Source organism: Balaenoptera acutorostrata, chromosome 3 (assembly GCF_949987535.1).
Source record: "Balaenoptera acutorostrata chromosome 3, mBalAcu1.1, whole genome shotgun sequence".
NCBI classification, from domain to species: Eukaryota; Metazoa; Chordata; class Mammalia; order Artiodactyla; family Balaenopteridae; genus Balaenoptera; species Balaenoptera acutorostrata.
The window spans coordinates 132,972,763-132,989,841 of NC_080066.1; the positions used below are offsets into that span (position 1 = coordinate 132,972,763).

The following is a 17,079-nucleotide window of genomic DNA, read 5'->3' on the forward strand; positions in this document are numbered from 1 at the left end:
GTCCATAGAATACGGGGAGTCTAAAGACTTCTTTTCATTTTGTGCTGTTTCTGTCCCTTTCCATACAAGCTGGTATACTTCTTCTAAAACCCCGTGGTTCCTTAATTATAAAGTTATAATCCATTCCATTAGACAAAACACAAAATTACAAATGTCCTTGATAGGTAGAAAAAGTAATAGAATAGTACCAAGAAGATTGCTAATAGTACCATAAAAATTACTAATAATTTTATATATCTATAAAAATATGTATATATTTTTAAAATCATAAATTAGTATAAAATATACAAAAGTGACAGAAGCACTCTTGCACTAGGGGTGAGATTACAACTTAGAAATTTTCAAAAAACGATATAAGAAAATGAAGGATTATAAGAGACTACTATGAACTATTACACACCAACAAATTAGATAAACTAGAAGAAACTGATAAACTCCTAGACATATACACTTACCAAGACTGAATCAAGGACTTCCCTGGTGGTGCAGTGGTTAAGACTCTGTGCTCCCACCGCAGGGGGCACAGGTTTGATGCCTGGTTGGGGAACTAAGATCCCATATGCCACACAGCATGGCCAAAAAAAAAAAAAGACTGAATCAAGAAGAAACAGAAACTCTGAACATATAACTAGTAAGGAGAGATTGAATCAGCAATCAAAAATCTCCTAACATAGTAAAGTGCAGGCAGAGATGACTTCACTGGAGAATTCTATCACACATTTCAAAAGAATTAATGCCAATCCTTCTCAAACTCTTCAAAAAAATGAAGAGGAGGGAACACTTCCAAACTTATTGTATTAGGCCAACATTACTCTCATACCAAAACCAGACAAAGATATTATAAGAAAAGAAGACTACAGACCAATATCCCTGATGAAAACTGATGCAAATATCCTCAATACAATACTAATAAAATGAATTCAACAACACTTTAAAAGGATTAAACACCATGACCAAGAGGGACTGATTCCTGGGATGCAGGGATGGTTCAACATACGAAAATCAGGATTGGTTCAAGATGGCGGAGTAGAAGGACGTGCTCTCACTCTCTCTTGCAAGAACACCAGAATCACAACAAACTGCTGAACAATCATCGACAGTAAGACACTGGAACTCACCTAAAAAGATACCCCACACCCAAAGACAAAGGAGAAGCCACAATGAGACGGCGGAAGGGGCGCAAACACAATAAAATAAAATACCATAACTGCTGCGTGGGTGACTCACAAACTGGAGAACACTTATACCCCAGAAGTCCACCCACTGGAGTGAAGGTTCTGAGCCCCATGTCAGGCTTCCCAATCTGGGGGTCCAGCAATGAGAGGAGGAATTCCTAGAGAATCAGACTTTGAAGGCTATCGGGATTTGATTGCAGGACTTCAACAGGACTGGGAGAAACAGAGATTCCACTCTTGGTGGGCACACACAAAGTAGTGTGCGCTTCGGGACTCAGGGGAAGGAGCAGTGACCCCATAGGCGACTGAATCAGATCGACCTGCTAGTGTTGGAGGATCTCCTGCAGAGGCGGGGGTTGGCTGTGTCTCACTGTGAGGACAAGGACACTAGCAGCAGAAGTTCTGGGAAGTACTCCTTAGCATGAGCCCTACCAGAGTCCGCCATTAGCCCCCCCAAAGAGCCCAGGTACACTCCAGTGTTGGGTCGCCTCAGGCCAAACAACCAACAAGGAGGGAACCCAGCCCCACCCATCAGCAGACGAGTGGATTAAGTTTTACTAAGTTCTGCCAACCAAAGCAACAGCCTGCTCTACCCACCACCAGTCCCTCCCATCAGGAGACTGGCACAAGCCTCTTAAATAGCCTCATCCACCAGAGGGAAGACAGCAGAAGCAAGAGGAACTGCAATCCTGCAGCCTGTGGAACAAAAACCAAAATCACAGAAAGATAGACAAGATGAAAAGGCAGAGGGCTATGTACCACATGAAGGAACAAGATAAAACCCCAGAAAAACAACTAAATGAAGTGGAGATAGTCAACATTCCAGAAAATGAATTCAGAATGATAGTGAAGATGATCCAGGACCTCGGAAAAAGAATGGAGGCAAAGATCGAGAAGATGCAAGAAATGTTTAACAAAGACCTAGAAGAATTAAAGAACAAACAAACAGAGATGAACAACACAATAACTGAAATGAAAAATACATTAGAAGGACTCAATAGCAGAATAACTGAGGCAGAAGAATGGATAAGTGAACTGGAAGACAGAATGGTGGAATTCACTGCTGCGGAACTGAATAAAGAAAATGAATGAAAATAAATGAAGACAGCCTAAGAGACTTCTGAGACAATACTAAACGCAACAACATTTGCATTATAGGGGTCCCAGAAGGAAAAGAGAGAGAGAAAGGACCTGAGAAAATATTTGAAGGGATTACAGTTGAAAACTTCCCTAACATGGGAAAGGAAATAGCTACCCAAGTCCAGGAAGTGCAGAGAGTCCCATACAGGATAAACCCAAGGAGAAACATGCCGTGACACATAGAAATCAAATTGGCAAAAATTAAAGACAAAGAAAAATTACTGAAAGCAGCAAGGGAAAAATGACAAATAACATAGAAGGGAACTCCCATAAGGTTAACAACTGATTTCTCAGCAGAAGCTCTACAAGCCAGAAGGGAGTGGCATGATATACTTAAAGTGATGAAAGGGAAGAACCTACAACCAAGATTACTCTACCCGGCAAGGATCTCATTCAGATTCGATGAAGAAATCAAAAGCTTTAAGGACAAGCAAAAGCTAAGAGAATTCAGCATCACCAAACCAGCTCTACAACAAATGCTAAAGGAACTTTTCTAAGTAGGAAACACAAGAGAAGAAAAGGACCTACAAAAACAAACCCAAAACTATTAAGAAAATGGTAATAGGAACATACATATTGATAATTACCTTAAACGTCAATGGATTAAATGCTCCAACCAAAAGACACAGGCTTGCTGAATGGATACAAAAACAAGACCCATATATATGCTGTCGACAAGAGACCCACTTCAGACCTAGGGACACATACAAACCGAAAGTGAGGGGATGGAAAAAGATATTCCATGCAAATGGAAATCAAAAGAAAGCTGGAGTAGCAATACTCATATCATAAAAAATAGACTTTAAAATTAAGAATGTTACAAGAGACAAGGAAGGACACTACATAATGATCAAGGGATCAATCCAAGAAGAAGATATAACAATTGTAAATATATATGCACCCAACATAGGAGCACCTCAATACATAAGGCAACTGCTAACAGCTATAAAAGAGGAAATCCACAGTAACACAATAATGGTGGGGGACTTTAACACCTCACTTACACCAATGGACAGATCATCCAAACAGAAAATTAATAAGGAAACACGAGCTTTAAATGACAAAATAGACCGGATAAATTTAATTGATATTTATAGGACATTCCATCCAAAAACAGCAGATTACACTTTCTCCTCAAGTGTGCATGGAACATTCTCCAGGATAGATCACACCTTGGGTCACAAATCAAGCCTCAGTAAATTTAAGAAAACTGAAATCATATCAAGCATCTTTTCTGACCACCACACTATGAGATTAGAAATCAATTACAGGGAAAAAAATGGAAAAAGCACAAACACATGGAGGCTAAACAATACGTTATTAAATAACCAACAGATCACTGAAGAAATCAAAGAGGAAATCAAAAAATACGTACAGACAAATGATAATGAAAACACGACAATCCAAAACCTATGGGATGCAACAAAAGCAGTTCTAAGAGGGAACTTTATAGCTATACAAGCCTACCTCAAGAAACAAGAAAAATCTCAAATAAACAATCTAACCTTACACCTAAAGGAACTAGAGAAAGAAGAACAAACAAAACCCAAAGTTAGCAGACGGAAAGGTATCATAAAGATCAGAGCAGAAATAAATGAAATAGAAACAAAGAAAACAATAGCAAAGATCAATAAAACTAAAAGCTGGTTCTTTGAGAAGATAAACAAAATTGAGAAACCATTAGCCAGACTCATCAAGAAAAAGAGGGAGGGGCTCCCCTGGTGGCACAGTGGTTGAGAATCTGCCTGCCAATGCAGGGGACACGGGCTCGAGCCCTGGTCCGGGAAGATCCCACATGCCGCGGGAGCAACTAGGCCCGTGAGCCACAATTACTGAGCCTGCGTGTCTGGAGCCTGTTCTCCACAACACGAGAAGCCGCAATAGTGAGAGGCCCACGCACCGTGATGAAGAGTGGCCCCCGCTTGCCGCAACTAGAGAAAGCTCTTGCACAGAAACGAAGACACAACACAGCCAAAATAAATAAATAAATAATAGAAAAAAACCAAAAGAAAGAGGGAGACGACTCAAATCAATAAAATTAGAAATGAAAAAGGAGAAGTTACAACAGACACTGCAGAAATACAAGCATCCTAAGAGACTACTACACGCAACACTATGCCAATAAAATGTACAACCTGGAAGAAATGGACAAATTCTTAGAAAGGTATAACCTTCCAAGACTGAACCAGGAAGAAATAGAAAATATGAACAGACCAATCACAAGTAATGAAATTGATACTGTGATTAAAAATCTTCCAACAAACAAAAGTCCAGGACCAGATGGCTTCACAGGTGAATTCTATCAAACATTTAGAGAAGAGCTAACACCCAACCTTCTCAAACTCTTCCCAAAAATTGCAGAGTAAGGAACACTCCCAAAATCATTCTATGAGGCCACCATCACCCTGATACCAAAACCAAAGATACTACAAAAAAAGAAAATTACAGACCAATATCACTGATGAATATAGATGCAAAAATCCTCAACAAAATACTAGCAAACAGAATCCAACAACACATTAAAAGGATCATACACCATGATCAAGTGGGATTTATCCCAGGGATGCAAGGATTCTTCAATATATGCAAATCAATCAATGTGATACACCGTATTAACAAATTGAAGAATAAAAACCATATGATCATCTCAATATATGCAGAAAAAGCTTTTGACAAAATTCAACACCCATTTATGATAAAAACTCTCCAGAAAGTGGGCATAGAGGGAACCTACCTCAACATAATAGAAGCCATATATGACAAACTCACAGCAAACATCATTCTCAATGGTGAAAAACTGAAAGCATTTCCTCTAAGATCAGGAACAAGACAAAGATGTCCACTCTCGCCACTATTATTCAACATAGTTTTGGAAGTCCTAGCCACAGCAATCAGAGAAGAAAAGAAATAAAAGGAATACAAATTGGAAAAGAAGAAATAAAACTCTCACTGTTTGCAGATGACATGATACTATACATAGAGAATCCTAAAGATGCCACCAGAAAACTACTAGAGCTAATCAATGAATTTGGTAAAGCTGCAGGATACAAAAGTAATGCACAGAAATCTCTTGCATTCCTATACACTAATGATGAAAAATCTGAAAGAGAAAGTAAGGAAACACTCCCATTTACTATTGCAACAAAAAGAATAAAATGCTTAGGAATAAACCTATCTAGGGAGACAAAAGACCTGTATGTAGAAAACTATAAGACACTGTTGAAAGAAATTAAAGATGATACCAACAGATGGAGAGATATACCATGTTCTTGGATTGGAAGAATCAATATTGTGAAAATGACTATACTACCCAAAGCAATCTACAGATTCAATGCAATCCCTATCAAATTACCAATGGCATTTTTTTACAGAACAGGAACAATCTTAAAATTTGTATGGAGACACAAAAGACCCCGAATAGCCAAAGCAGTCTTCAGGGAACAAAACGGAGCTGGAGGAATCAGACTCCCTTACTTCAGACTATACTACAAAGCTACAGTAATCACGACAACATGGTACTGGCACAAAAACAGAAATATAGATCAACGGAGCAGGATAGAAAGCCCAAAGATAAACCCACGCACCTATGGTCAACTAATCTATGACCAAGGAGGCAAGGATATACAATGGAGAAAAGACAGTCTCTTCAATAAGTGGTGCTGGGAAAACTGGACAGCTACATGTAAAAGAATGAAATTAGAACACTCCCTAACACCATACACAAAAATAAACTCAAAATGGATTAGAGATGTAAATCTAAGACCGGACACTATAAAACTCTTAGAGGAAAACATAGGAGGAACACTCTTTGACATAAATCACAGCAAGATCTTTTTTGATCCACCTCCTAGAGTAATGGAAATAAAAACAAAAATAAACAAATGGGACTTCATGAAACTTAAAAGCTTTTGCACAGCAAAGGAAACTACAAACAAGACGAAAAGACAATCCTCAGAATGGGAAAAAATATTTGCAAATGAATCAATGGACAAAGGATTAATCTCCAAAATATATAAACAGCTCATGCAGCTCAATATTAAAAAAACAAACAACCCAATCCAAAAATGGGCAGAAGACCTAAGTAGACATTTCTCCAAAGAGGACATACAGATGGCCAAGAAGCACATGAAAAGCTGCTCAACGTCACTAATTATTAGAGAAATGCAAATCAAAACTACAATGAGGGGGCTTCCCTGGTGGCGCAGTGGTTGAGGGTCCACCTGCCGGTGCAGGGGACGCAGGTTCGAGCCTTGGTCTGGGAGGATCCCACGTGCCGCGGAGCAGCTGGGCCCGTGAGCCCCAATTGCTGAGCCTGCGCATCTGGAGCCTGTGCTCCACAGTGGGAGAGGCCGCGATGGTGAGAGGCCCGCGCATCTGAGATAAGGAGTGGCCCCCACTTGCCACAACTGGAGAAAGTCCTCGCACAGAAACGAAGACCCAACACAGCCACAAAAAAAAAAAAAAAAAAAAAAATTCTTAAAAAAAAAAAAAAAACTACAATGAGTTATCGTCTCACACCAGTTAGAATGGGCATCATCAGAAAAATCTAGAAACAACAAATGCTGGAGAGGGTGTGGAGAAAAGGGAACCCTCTTGCAGTGTTGGTGGGAATGTAAATTGATACACCACTATGGAGAACAGTATGGAGGTTCCTTAAAAAACTAAAAATAGAATTACCATATAACCCAGCAATCCCACTACTGGGCATATACCCAGAGAAGATCATAATTCAAAAAGACACATGCACCCCAATGTTCACTGCAGCACTATTTAGAATATCCAGGTCATGGAAGCAACCTAAATATCGATCGATAGACAAATGGATAAAGAAGATGTGGTACATATATACAATGGAATATTACGCAGCCATAAAAAGGAATGAAATTGGGTCATTTGTAGAGATGTGGATGGACCTACAGACTGTCGTACAGAGTGAAGTAAGTCAGAAAGAGAAAAACAAATATCGTATATTAACACATATATGTAGAACCTAGACAAATGGTACAGATGCACCGGTTTGCAAGGCAGAAATAGAGATACGTATGTAGAGAACAAACGTATGGACACCAAGGGGGGAAAGCGGCGGGGCTGGCGGGGGTGGTGGTGTGATGAATTGGGAGATTGGGATTGACATGTATACACCGATGTGTATATAATGAATGACTAATAAGAACCTGCTGTATAAAAAAATAAATAAAAGAAAATTCAGAAAGAAAATAAGAAACCTCTTAAAGAAATTGAAAATAGAGGAAAAAAACTAAATTTTAGTTTCGATTGCTATTCAAATGTAAACATTTTCCATCAATAGCTAATTTTCTATGTGGGTGTATATAGTATCTTTGCCGTATTTTGATATTATATTCTTACTACAGTAAAATAATTATGTACACATGTAATAAAAAAATATGAAAATCAATAACTGTAATACACCTCGTTAACATAACAATGGTCAAAAATCACATAATCATCTCAATTGATGCAGAAAAAGCACTTGACAAAATTCAACACTCTTTCATGATAAAAACATTAAAAAACTAGGAAGAGAAGGAAATTACCTCAATATAATAAATGTCACATATGAAAAGCCTACAGCTAACATACTCAATGTGAAAAACTGAATGCTTTTCCTCTAAGATCAGGAACAAGGCAAGGATGTCCACTCTTGCCACTTCTATTCAACATAGTACTGGAAGTCCTAGCCAGAGTAACTAGGCAAGAAAAAGAAATAAACATTCGAATTGGAAAGGTAGAAATAAAATTTTCTCTGTTCACAGATGACATGGTCTTATATGTAGAAAACCCTAAAGATTCCACAAAAATACTATTAGAACTAATGAATAAATTCAGAAAAGTTGCAGGATACAAAATCAACCCTCAAAGATCAGTTGTGTTTCTTACACTAACAATGAACAATACGAAAAGAAAACTAAGAAAATAATCCCATTTATAAGAGCATCAAAAAGAATTAAATACTTAGGAATAAGCTTAACCAAGGAAGTGAAAGACTTGTACATTGAAAACTACAAAACATTGCTGAAAGAAAGAAAAGAAGACAAAAATAAATGGAAAGACATCCCATTCATGTTCATGTTCTTGGATTAGATGTAACATTATTAAAATACTACCCATACTACCCAGTCATCTAGAGATTCAATGCAATCCCTCTCAAAATCCCAATGGCATTTTTTGCAGAAATAGAAAAACCATCCTAAAATACATATGGAATCTCAAGGGACCCTAAATAGCCAAAACAATCTTGAGAAAGAAGAACAAAGCTGGGGCCTCACACTTCCTGATTTCAAAACATATTACAAAGCTACAGTAATCAAAACAGTGTAGTACTGGCATAAAGACAGACATATAGACTAATGGAACAAAATAGAGAGTCCAGAAATAAACCCTTGCATATATGGTCAACTGATCTTTGACAAGGGCACTAAGGCTATATAATGGGGAAAGGATAGTCTCTTCAACAAATGGTGTTGGGAAAACTAGATATCCACATGCAAAAGAATCAAGAGGAAGCATCATCTTACACCACATACAAAAATTAACTCAAAATGAATTAGAAATATGTTAATATAAATGTTTCAGACATTACATGAAGTTTCTAAAAATCTTATATGTTCTGGTATAATGTTATAAGTAATAATCCTAGTTATTACTTTAAAATGTATATCTCAGAAATTTAAAAAAAAAATGAATTAGAGACCTAAATGTAGAACATGAAACTATAAAACTCCTGGAAGAAAAAATAGGGGGAAATCTTCATGACATTGGAATGGAAATGATTTCCTGAAAATGACACCACAAGCACAGGCAACAAAAGGAAAACTAAACAAATGGAACTACATCAAACTTAAAAATGTCTGCACAGCAAAGGGAACAATAAACAGAGTGGAAAAGTAACCTATGAAATGGGAGAAAATATTGCAAATCATGTATCAGATAAGGGGTTAACATCCAGAATATTTAAAGAGCTCGTACAACTTAACAACAGTAATAAAAATACCAATTAAAAAATGGGCAAAGGACTTACACAGATATTTCTCCAAAGAAGATATATAAATGGCCAACAAGCATATGAAAAGATGCTCCATATCACTAATCATCAATGAAACACAAATCAAAACAACAATGAAATATCACCTCACAATCATTAGGATGGCTAGTATTAAAAAAACAATAACAAAAACAACAGAAAACAACAAGTATGAGCAAGGATGTGGAGAAAAATGGAACTCTTGCACACTGCTGGCAGCAATGTAACATGGTGTAGCTACTATGGAAAAGAGTACAGAGATTCGTCAAAAAATCAAAAATAGAACTACCATATGATCTAGCAATCCTATTTCTGGGTATATATCCAAAAGAAAACAGGATCTCAAAGAGATATTTGCACACCCATGTTCATTGTAGCATTATTCACAATAGTCAAGATGTATAAGCAACTTAAACATCAATGGATGAATGAATCAGTAAAATGTGATATTGATACATATACGTCTGTACACACACACACACACACACACACACACAATGGAATATTATTTGGTCTTAAAAAAGAAGGAAATCCTAACAAATGCTACAACATGGATGAACCTTGAGGACATCATGCTAAGTGAAATAAGCTAATTATAAAAAGACATAACTGCATGATTCTATTTATAAGAGGTCTCTAAAGTAACCAAACTCACAGAAGCAGAAAGTAGAATGGTGCTTGCCAGGGATGAGGAGAGGAGAATAGGGGAGTTGTTTTTGAATGGATACAGAGTTTCAGTCATTCAAGATGGAAAAGTTATAGAGATCTCTTGTACACCAACGCGCATATAGTGAACAATACTGTACTGTATATTTGTAAAAACTGTGAAGAGGGTAAATTGCATTTTTTGCCACAATAAAAAAAAAAAGATATGAGACAATAATGTCAGGAGCCAACACCTTGCTATATAATATTGTACACTGCCACATGAGCCTGCAAGAAATAATAGAAGTTAACTGAATAAACCATAATAGCATCCTTCTAATTACCTATATAAGGATAGGCTTAAATTATGTCAAGTGTTTTGGATCTGTCTGAGACAGAGAGCTATCTCAGATGCACAAACAAAAAATAAATAAAAATTTACAGGAAAATGATTATATAATAATTTATCTATTTTAAAATATTTTATCAGGTATTTGCACTTGAAGATTCTTCCTAGTATTCAGATAAAATTTTTCTATCTATCAGAATAAACTGATCATAGAGAAGATCATCAGCATTCCAAAATGTCCTTGGTATTAGCCAACAGCACAATAATTGTACCATTTTCCCATCTGTTTTTATTGCTGGGAATCTTAAGAAGGCATCTAGGGTAACTCCATGCCTGCCAGAATCTCACTTAATTGACTTAAGATTGAAATCACTTAAAATTCCTATGCTTAAGATTTGTTTTCAGTTTGTCAAGACTTAAAATGACATGCCCCTATCATGATTATAAGATGCAGTTGTGCTTTTATATCTACAATAATTAAACACCCAAGTACCCTATCTACTTAAAATAGATACAAATACACACACACAAATGCACACACAAAAACTTCAACCTGCATCTATTTTCACATGCTTAGAAGTAAAATAATGCATATAATTGCAGTGATCATGCATCCAGAATTTACCAAAAGTCTGAATCCCAGTTTCCATTTTTTATTAATGTTTATAGATAATGTCTATTGGTGAATAGATAAAATCCTGAGAATTCTTAATATCTCAACATTGGAAGAAAAGGAAATGAGGAGGGAGAGAAATGGTGAAGAACTGTACAAGGAACTGACCTGGGATTTGTGGTAAAATGGAAGATCAAACCAAATTCAGAGGATATTCTCCCCATGGAAATAAGATAAATGTCCCCTCTCGTCCCCCAGTGAAAGGAAAGGAAAAAAGATCTACATACTGCTTCTTTTTTTTAGTTGTTTGAAGCCAAAATCTAACCAAATAAAAACTGACCAAAATAAAGAACTCAGGAATGAAGCCAGTAAAATTGGGGCTGGTGAGCTCTGAATCTATTTAAATGTGGAAGAAAGGCTTTTTTTTAAAGTGGGAATTATGGTTATAGAACACAGTATAAATATTATAACCTTTACAATGTAAAATAACACAAAACTAAAATCTGGAGGGTAAGAGGAGCTGAGATGGAAATAAATGTAAGAAGTTAGTATTCTCATCTTTCACAGCAAAGAGTAAATTAACATTAGCTAAAATAGAAATATGTAGTTTCTTAAATAATGATTTTCATTTCTTAATGTTGTTCACAATCACTTCAACACTTAAGACAATATTTCCTAAAAAGCCCTCTGATGAAGAAACAATTTCTCAAAAGTTCCATAATTCCTCTAGTTTCATATCAGTTTCTTTTTCTTCTCTTAAATTCAAATAAGATTAAATATAATGTTTCTTACTATAAAGTAACTCATGCAACATATGTCCATTAATCCATTCATCCCTCTATCTGTATGTATCTATATGGATGCAGAGATGACTGGTGTGCATCTAACAGTTCATTTCTGAATGATGGGAACTGGTGGCTTTTAAATTTTTTTATTCTTTATACTTTGCTGCACTGTTTGGATTATTTATGGCACATATACACAATTTTTATTTAAAAAGGACATAGTGAGTGGGAAGGCCTACTGAAGGTTTTACATATGCTCAGGACAACCCTTCGAACTTTCAGAGAGAAAAGTCTGCTGATCACCTACTGAGTCTCTCTAAAATTCTTCCAGGCTGACAGTAAGGGAAGTGGGGCACCAGAAATGCTATAGTTCCAATATTTAGGAACTTTTAAAACAGGGATCAAAACATTCACAAAAGAGGTCTTTTCTTAACCCATGATGTAATCTTTGTGATCTTAGAATGGTCACAGTTCTTTATAACTACCACAGAATATTTCCACAGTTCATTACAACTACCATTATAATTAGAGTGCTATATTGGATTTCAAAAGAACAGCACTTCAAGGCATTTTCAAAACAACAACATTTCAAGGCATTAAAATATCATTTTATGAATACAGTCTATCCTCTATTCTACCTTTAATAAGGTACTACTCCTAAATCTGCCTAAATGAAATAAATATGTCCAAGGGGGAAAGATATAGCTCATCTAAGTAAAATGCATATCTGTGAATCAAAACAATAAATCTTATATATGAATTATCTAATATATTTAAATAAGACACATACCAGCAGAGGTGCTTCCATTGTCTTAATAAAACGATGAATGTTCAGTGTAGTCAATGACTGTTCCATTAGTGTTCTCCTACATTGCTGGGTCAAGTCCAAGACTGGTTTACAATGAAAAAAATAGAGATGTGCGTATTCTATATCTTCAGTGCTGTAAATTAAAAATTAAGGACAGACCCACTTGAAGTTCAACGTGTGATCCTTCTACCATGCAGAAAGATACAACAAATCTCTTTGTCCATGCTTTTGAATTACTGTTTTGGTAAAATCCTAAAACAATATAACAAAATAAAATGGACCTAAGCAAAAAAGAGGATATAAGAAATTTCTGAGTTGTATACACAGTTTTTTTCCTGAACTCTTTCATATGGTAGCTTCTAAATTAGAGACAGGTCTACACAATCTTTTTTTTAGATAAAAGACTGTCACCTTGAGCACAATGAGATTATCTTAAAATATAGTAGCTTTTCTATAGCTGTGCTAAATAAATAAAGCTTTGTAACACAAATTTTCTAGGTTTAATTTAAACCCAAATCTGTTTTGAATAAACTTCAGCCAAAACATGCCTTAAATTAGAAACCATGTGACACTTTGTGGGAGTTAGTGAGTTTGTATCTGAAATATTACAAAACTCAGCAAATATGGCTTATAATTTGAGTTTTGGCATTCCCTTCAAGAGAATTCAAAGATAAACTTAAGAGTGAGTAAGTAAGGTTTGCCAAAATTAAAATAGCATTTTATAAATCTCCATATGGCATTAGTAGAGTTTGGCAAAATACTGCAAATTTTTATTTTTACAATATTATTTTAATTCTTGACACATGCTTCAACTGAGCTCCAAGATTCACTGATTTCAAATTTAATTGCAAAGTAATTTCTAATAGATTCAGTGATTAAAGAAATGATCAATCAAAGATTACTTAATGCCTACACTGTTAGGACCTATGTTGAATATAAGAGAATAAGATGAATAAGATGATTCGAATCCTTGAGGGGCTTAGGCTAAAGGACATATATTTAGTAAAAAAATGAAAATGTGATTCATAAGTGCTAGAATATACAAAGTGCTATGAGAAACAAATAAATATTTCATTCTGCCTCAAGTCAGGAAAGAGAAGAAAGGGAAGGGAAGGGAAGGGAAATCATTATAGAGACTGAAAACAGTAAGAGAGAATGACTTCTCCAAGAAGATAAGACTAATGGGTATTTCAGACAAAAGGAACTATAGAGCCAAGACCCAATCAAAGTGTATAACTTTTTGAGAGGAACCATAAATAGTCACATATTGCTGAAAGGAAAGTGTTGAGAGCAAGAGGACCCAGCTGAGGTTGGACTACCTATCATAACCTCTGAAAGAATAAAATAATGTTGGAAAGTTATTTAATCAGGGATCATTTGGTTGTAGGTAACAGACACCAAAAAGGTGGGAGTGAGGGGGATTTACTGGTAGTTTAGAAGAGCATCTCACAGAATACAAGGAAAATTCAAGTAACTGGATCACAGAATAAATGTATAGATCTGAACAGCAAGAGTTCAGGGACATTTGGCCATCAACACTTTTTACCTCCCCGCTCTCTCTGCTTTACTTCTACATGGGCAAAACATTCCTGCGGGCAAGAGAGCCAAAATGCTGTATAGTCCAGCTTCTCCATGCCCAATTCCAAGTTCCTGGAAAAAGGCATCCTATCTGCTCAGGTAAGTCCATGGATTGGATGACTCTAGGTCAGGTGGCCACCTCCAAATTAATTGACTGTGATATGTATGAGGTAGGGGTAACACCCTTCTTGGCCTATACACAGATTCTTTAAGAAGGGAATATGGGGAGGTAGCAGAAAGTACTGGTGTCTCTATAGCATGCTACCTCTTGTACTACCTATCACATATACCCTTCTTTTTAAATTTTTTTACCATTTAAAAAAAAATTTATTGGAGTATAGTTGATTTACAATGTTGTATTAGTTTCAGGTGTACAGCAAAGTGAATCAAATATATATATATATATATATATATATATATATATATATATATATATATATATATATCTCCACTCTTTTTTAGATTCTTTTCCCATATAGGCCATTACAGAGCATATATACCCTTCTTAACCGACATTTCAAACACACTCAGGTCCAACATGATATAACAATTAATATACTAGATTATTCAGTGTTATCGCCCCAGCAACTAGAATAGTGCCTAGAACATAGAAGGCATTCAATAAATATTTGTTGAATGAAACGATGAACAAAGGAAAGAAGAAAATAAAAAGAACAAATGAAAGAAAAGATACATTCACCTCTTCCCCATTAGGAGACAACTCGAAGTCATCACTAACTACTTCACTCAGAAGTGATGTCCCAAGACTACATTATTCTGAATCCACAGTCCTTCTCTATCACATCAGGTCCAGATGTGACTCCTCACCATTTTGTAGCCATGAATAAATGAGAATGCAAACTTCTCCAATATGTCATGTACTCAAAAGTTTATGAAAAACAGAATAACTGTACATTTTTAAATTCTCATTTTTAAAATGGGGGAAAGCATAAATCCTTCCAGAACATTACAATGTTTAGTTATAGATCAATATATAGTCTGTCTTGCTGAATAGTATTTGTAAAATAAATGAGAGGACTTATACCTTGCCAATAAATAACCAAACCTCTATGTTTTAAGCATGTCACCGTTACTTGCAATTATTCATTAACAGAAAAATAAAGAAGCTAGTAATGCAAGAGAAAATACAAACAACCCTCAGAGAAAGTGTGGGGCTAGCACAGAATCATAATGGGACTGAGAATCTCAAGGTTCCCCCATTCCAAGATGGGAAATTGGTAGTCTACATTGGGAGTAGCAAAGTAGCTGGCTACACTACTGCTCACTGTAAGTGTCTTGAGACTCAGTGACTACTTACTGTAAAGTTTTAGGGTATTGTCAGCATGATTCTCAAATTGTTAAAAACATTAATTCTTATACAAATAGCAAACATGCATCAAAGTTTTATTTAATTCACTGAGGGAACCAGCAGAATGGCAGTTCAATAAGAAGATAGAAAAAGGAATGCTGGTTAATGTCATACAGAGCAATAAAAACATAACTTTTCTTTGCAAGCACTTCACTCTCTGCCTATCCACTCCCCGCAAAAAAAAAAAAAAAAAAAACTGTTTCACTTTATCAGTTTTCTGTGTACTAACCTCTATGTTTACAAAGTTGTAAAATGTCTGGGATTTAATTAATTGTGTGTGGTATATCAAATAGTCACTGTTTTCTGAGAGGTGAGCAGGAGGGCTCGTTAAAAACTCTTGCATGGTTTAAAAAGGTCACACAATCACCATTTTGCCCTGCTTTGTTTTCATTTTCCTGAAGAGCATTTTGAAGCCAAACTTAGAAGTCTTCAAATGCACTGGTTATTCCTTGTGTCCCCATGTACTAAACAGAAGAAAAACTTTAACCCTAGGTTGCCCAGCCAAAAGCAGTCCAAAGAAGGTCTCTACCTAAAATTGTAAGCTAGAAACTAGACAAGAAAATTAAACATTTAAAACATTCTGTTCAAAACTGTACTCAAATATATTTAAGATTTTTCTGGTATAGTAACTTATGGAACTCTCAGGAAGAATCTCTGGAGCTTAGTTATGAAAGCTGTTATTTTATCACCTATCTGATCACTGTGGCAGATCTATTCATAAAATACACGTGGCCACTCAAGGGATCACATCTTGTGGCTTATCCATACTGCCTTCGTTCACCTTAGTTTAACATCCCTTCTGTATATTTAAGTTCATTTTAGTACAGCAGATAATAGTGATGAAGAGGATTTCAGGTTTCACTTATATATTCACATCTGGTTATGATTCCTCTCAGATAAGTCCACACTGTGGGAGTATGATGGAAATGCTGAATAAGTAATGTGAAATAAGTGAACTTAAAATTGTTAACTTATGCTTCTTATACATACCCAATACTTTCCAAAAGGGCAATTTCTGTGGTTAAGACAAATTGGTACGTGGTCCCATACACAAAAGCAGCTTCCATGACAGCTCTGTGCTCTGAAGAGAGAGAAAGAAGTTGGGAGAGAGGAGGAGTTATTCTATTCAAAATACTTTCCTACACCCTTTTATGCTCTATTATGTTTAAAGAAAAAGCCTTTGTAGGGATCCCAGTTGGGAAAATGCAGGCAGTTAAAGAAGTTATAAAAAGTCTGTTCTAGTCAAGGTAAGAGAAGAACTAAGAGGGAATAGAAAATGAGCTATACTTGAGAATATATGACAAATCTGTGATAGTTTCTTCCCAGTAGTAGGGAAGACAATATGAGTTCATCATACAACTTTCATATGTTATATTTTATATACAAATATGTGTACACTATTTCTGGCTTAGTTTGTTTTTAATCAAACTTATTCTTATATATAGTTTAAAGAGACAACTCTACAAGGTGTTATCAAGAAAATGAACAGTTCCTCTACCCTCAACCACCATTTCCAACTCCCAAGGGACAGCTACTTTCAACTCTTTTACTCTTCCTTTTGGTATTTACCTCCAA

At 35.9% G+C, this 17,079-nt stretch overlaps 1 protein-coding gene across 7 annotated transcripts in view; it reads right to left on the bottom strand.

The window, feature by feature from the left end:
• Positions 1 to 17,079, bottom strand: part of TXNDC16 (thioredoxin domain containing 16) — a 117,467-nt gene that overhangs the window by 65,181 nt on the left and 35,207 nt on the right. For all 7 annotated transcript variants that reach the window (XR_009007734.1, XR_009007733.1, XM_028169238.2 and 4 more), the window contains 2 exons: positions 16,495 to 16,585; positions 12,540 to 12,690 (listed from right to left, as the gene is read on the bottom strand). Coding sequence is in view for 5 of the 7 variants with exons in the window: in XM_028169238.2 (XP_028025039.2) it covers positions 12,540 to 12,690; positions 16,495 to 16,585 (242 nt within the window). In the remaining 2 variants the exon portion in view is untranslated. The remainder of the gene's footprint in view (positions 1 to 12,539; positions 12,691 to 16,494; positions 16,586 to 17,079) is intronic.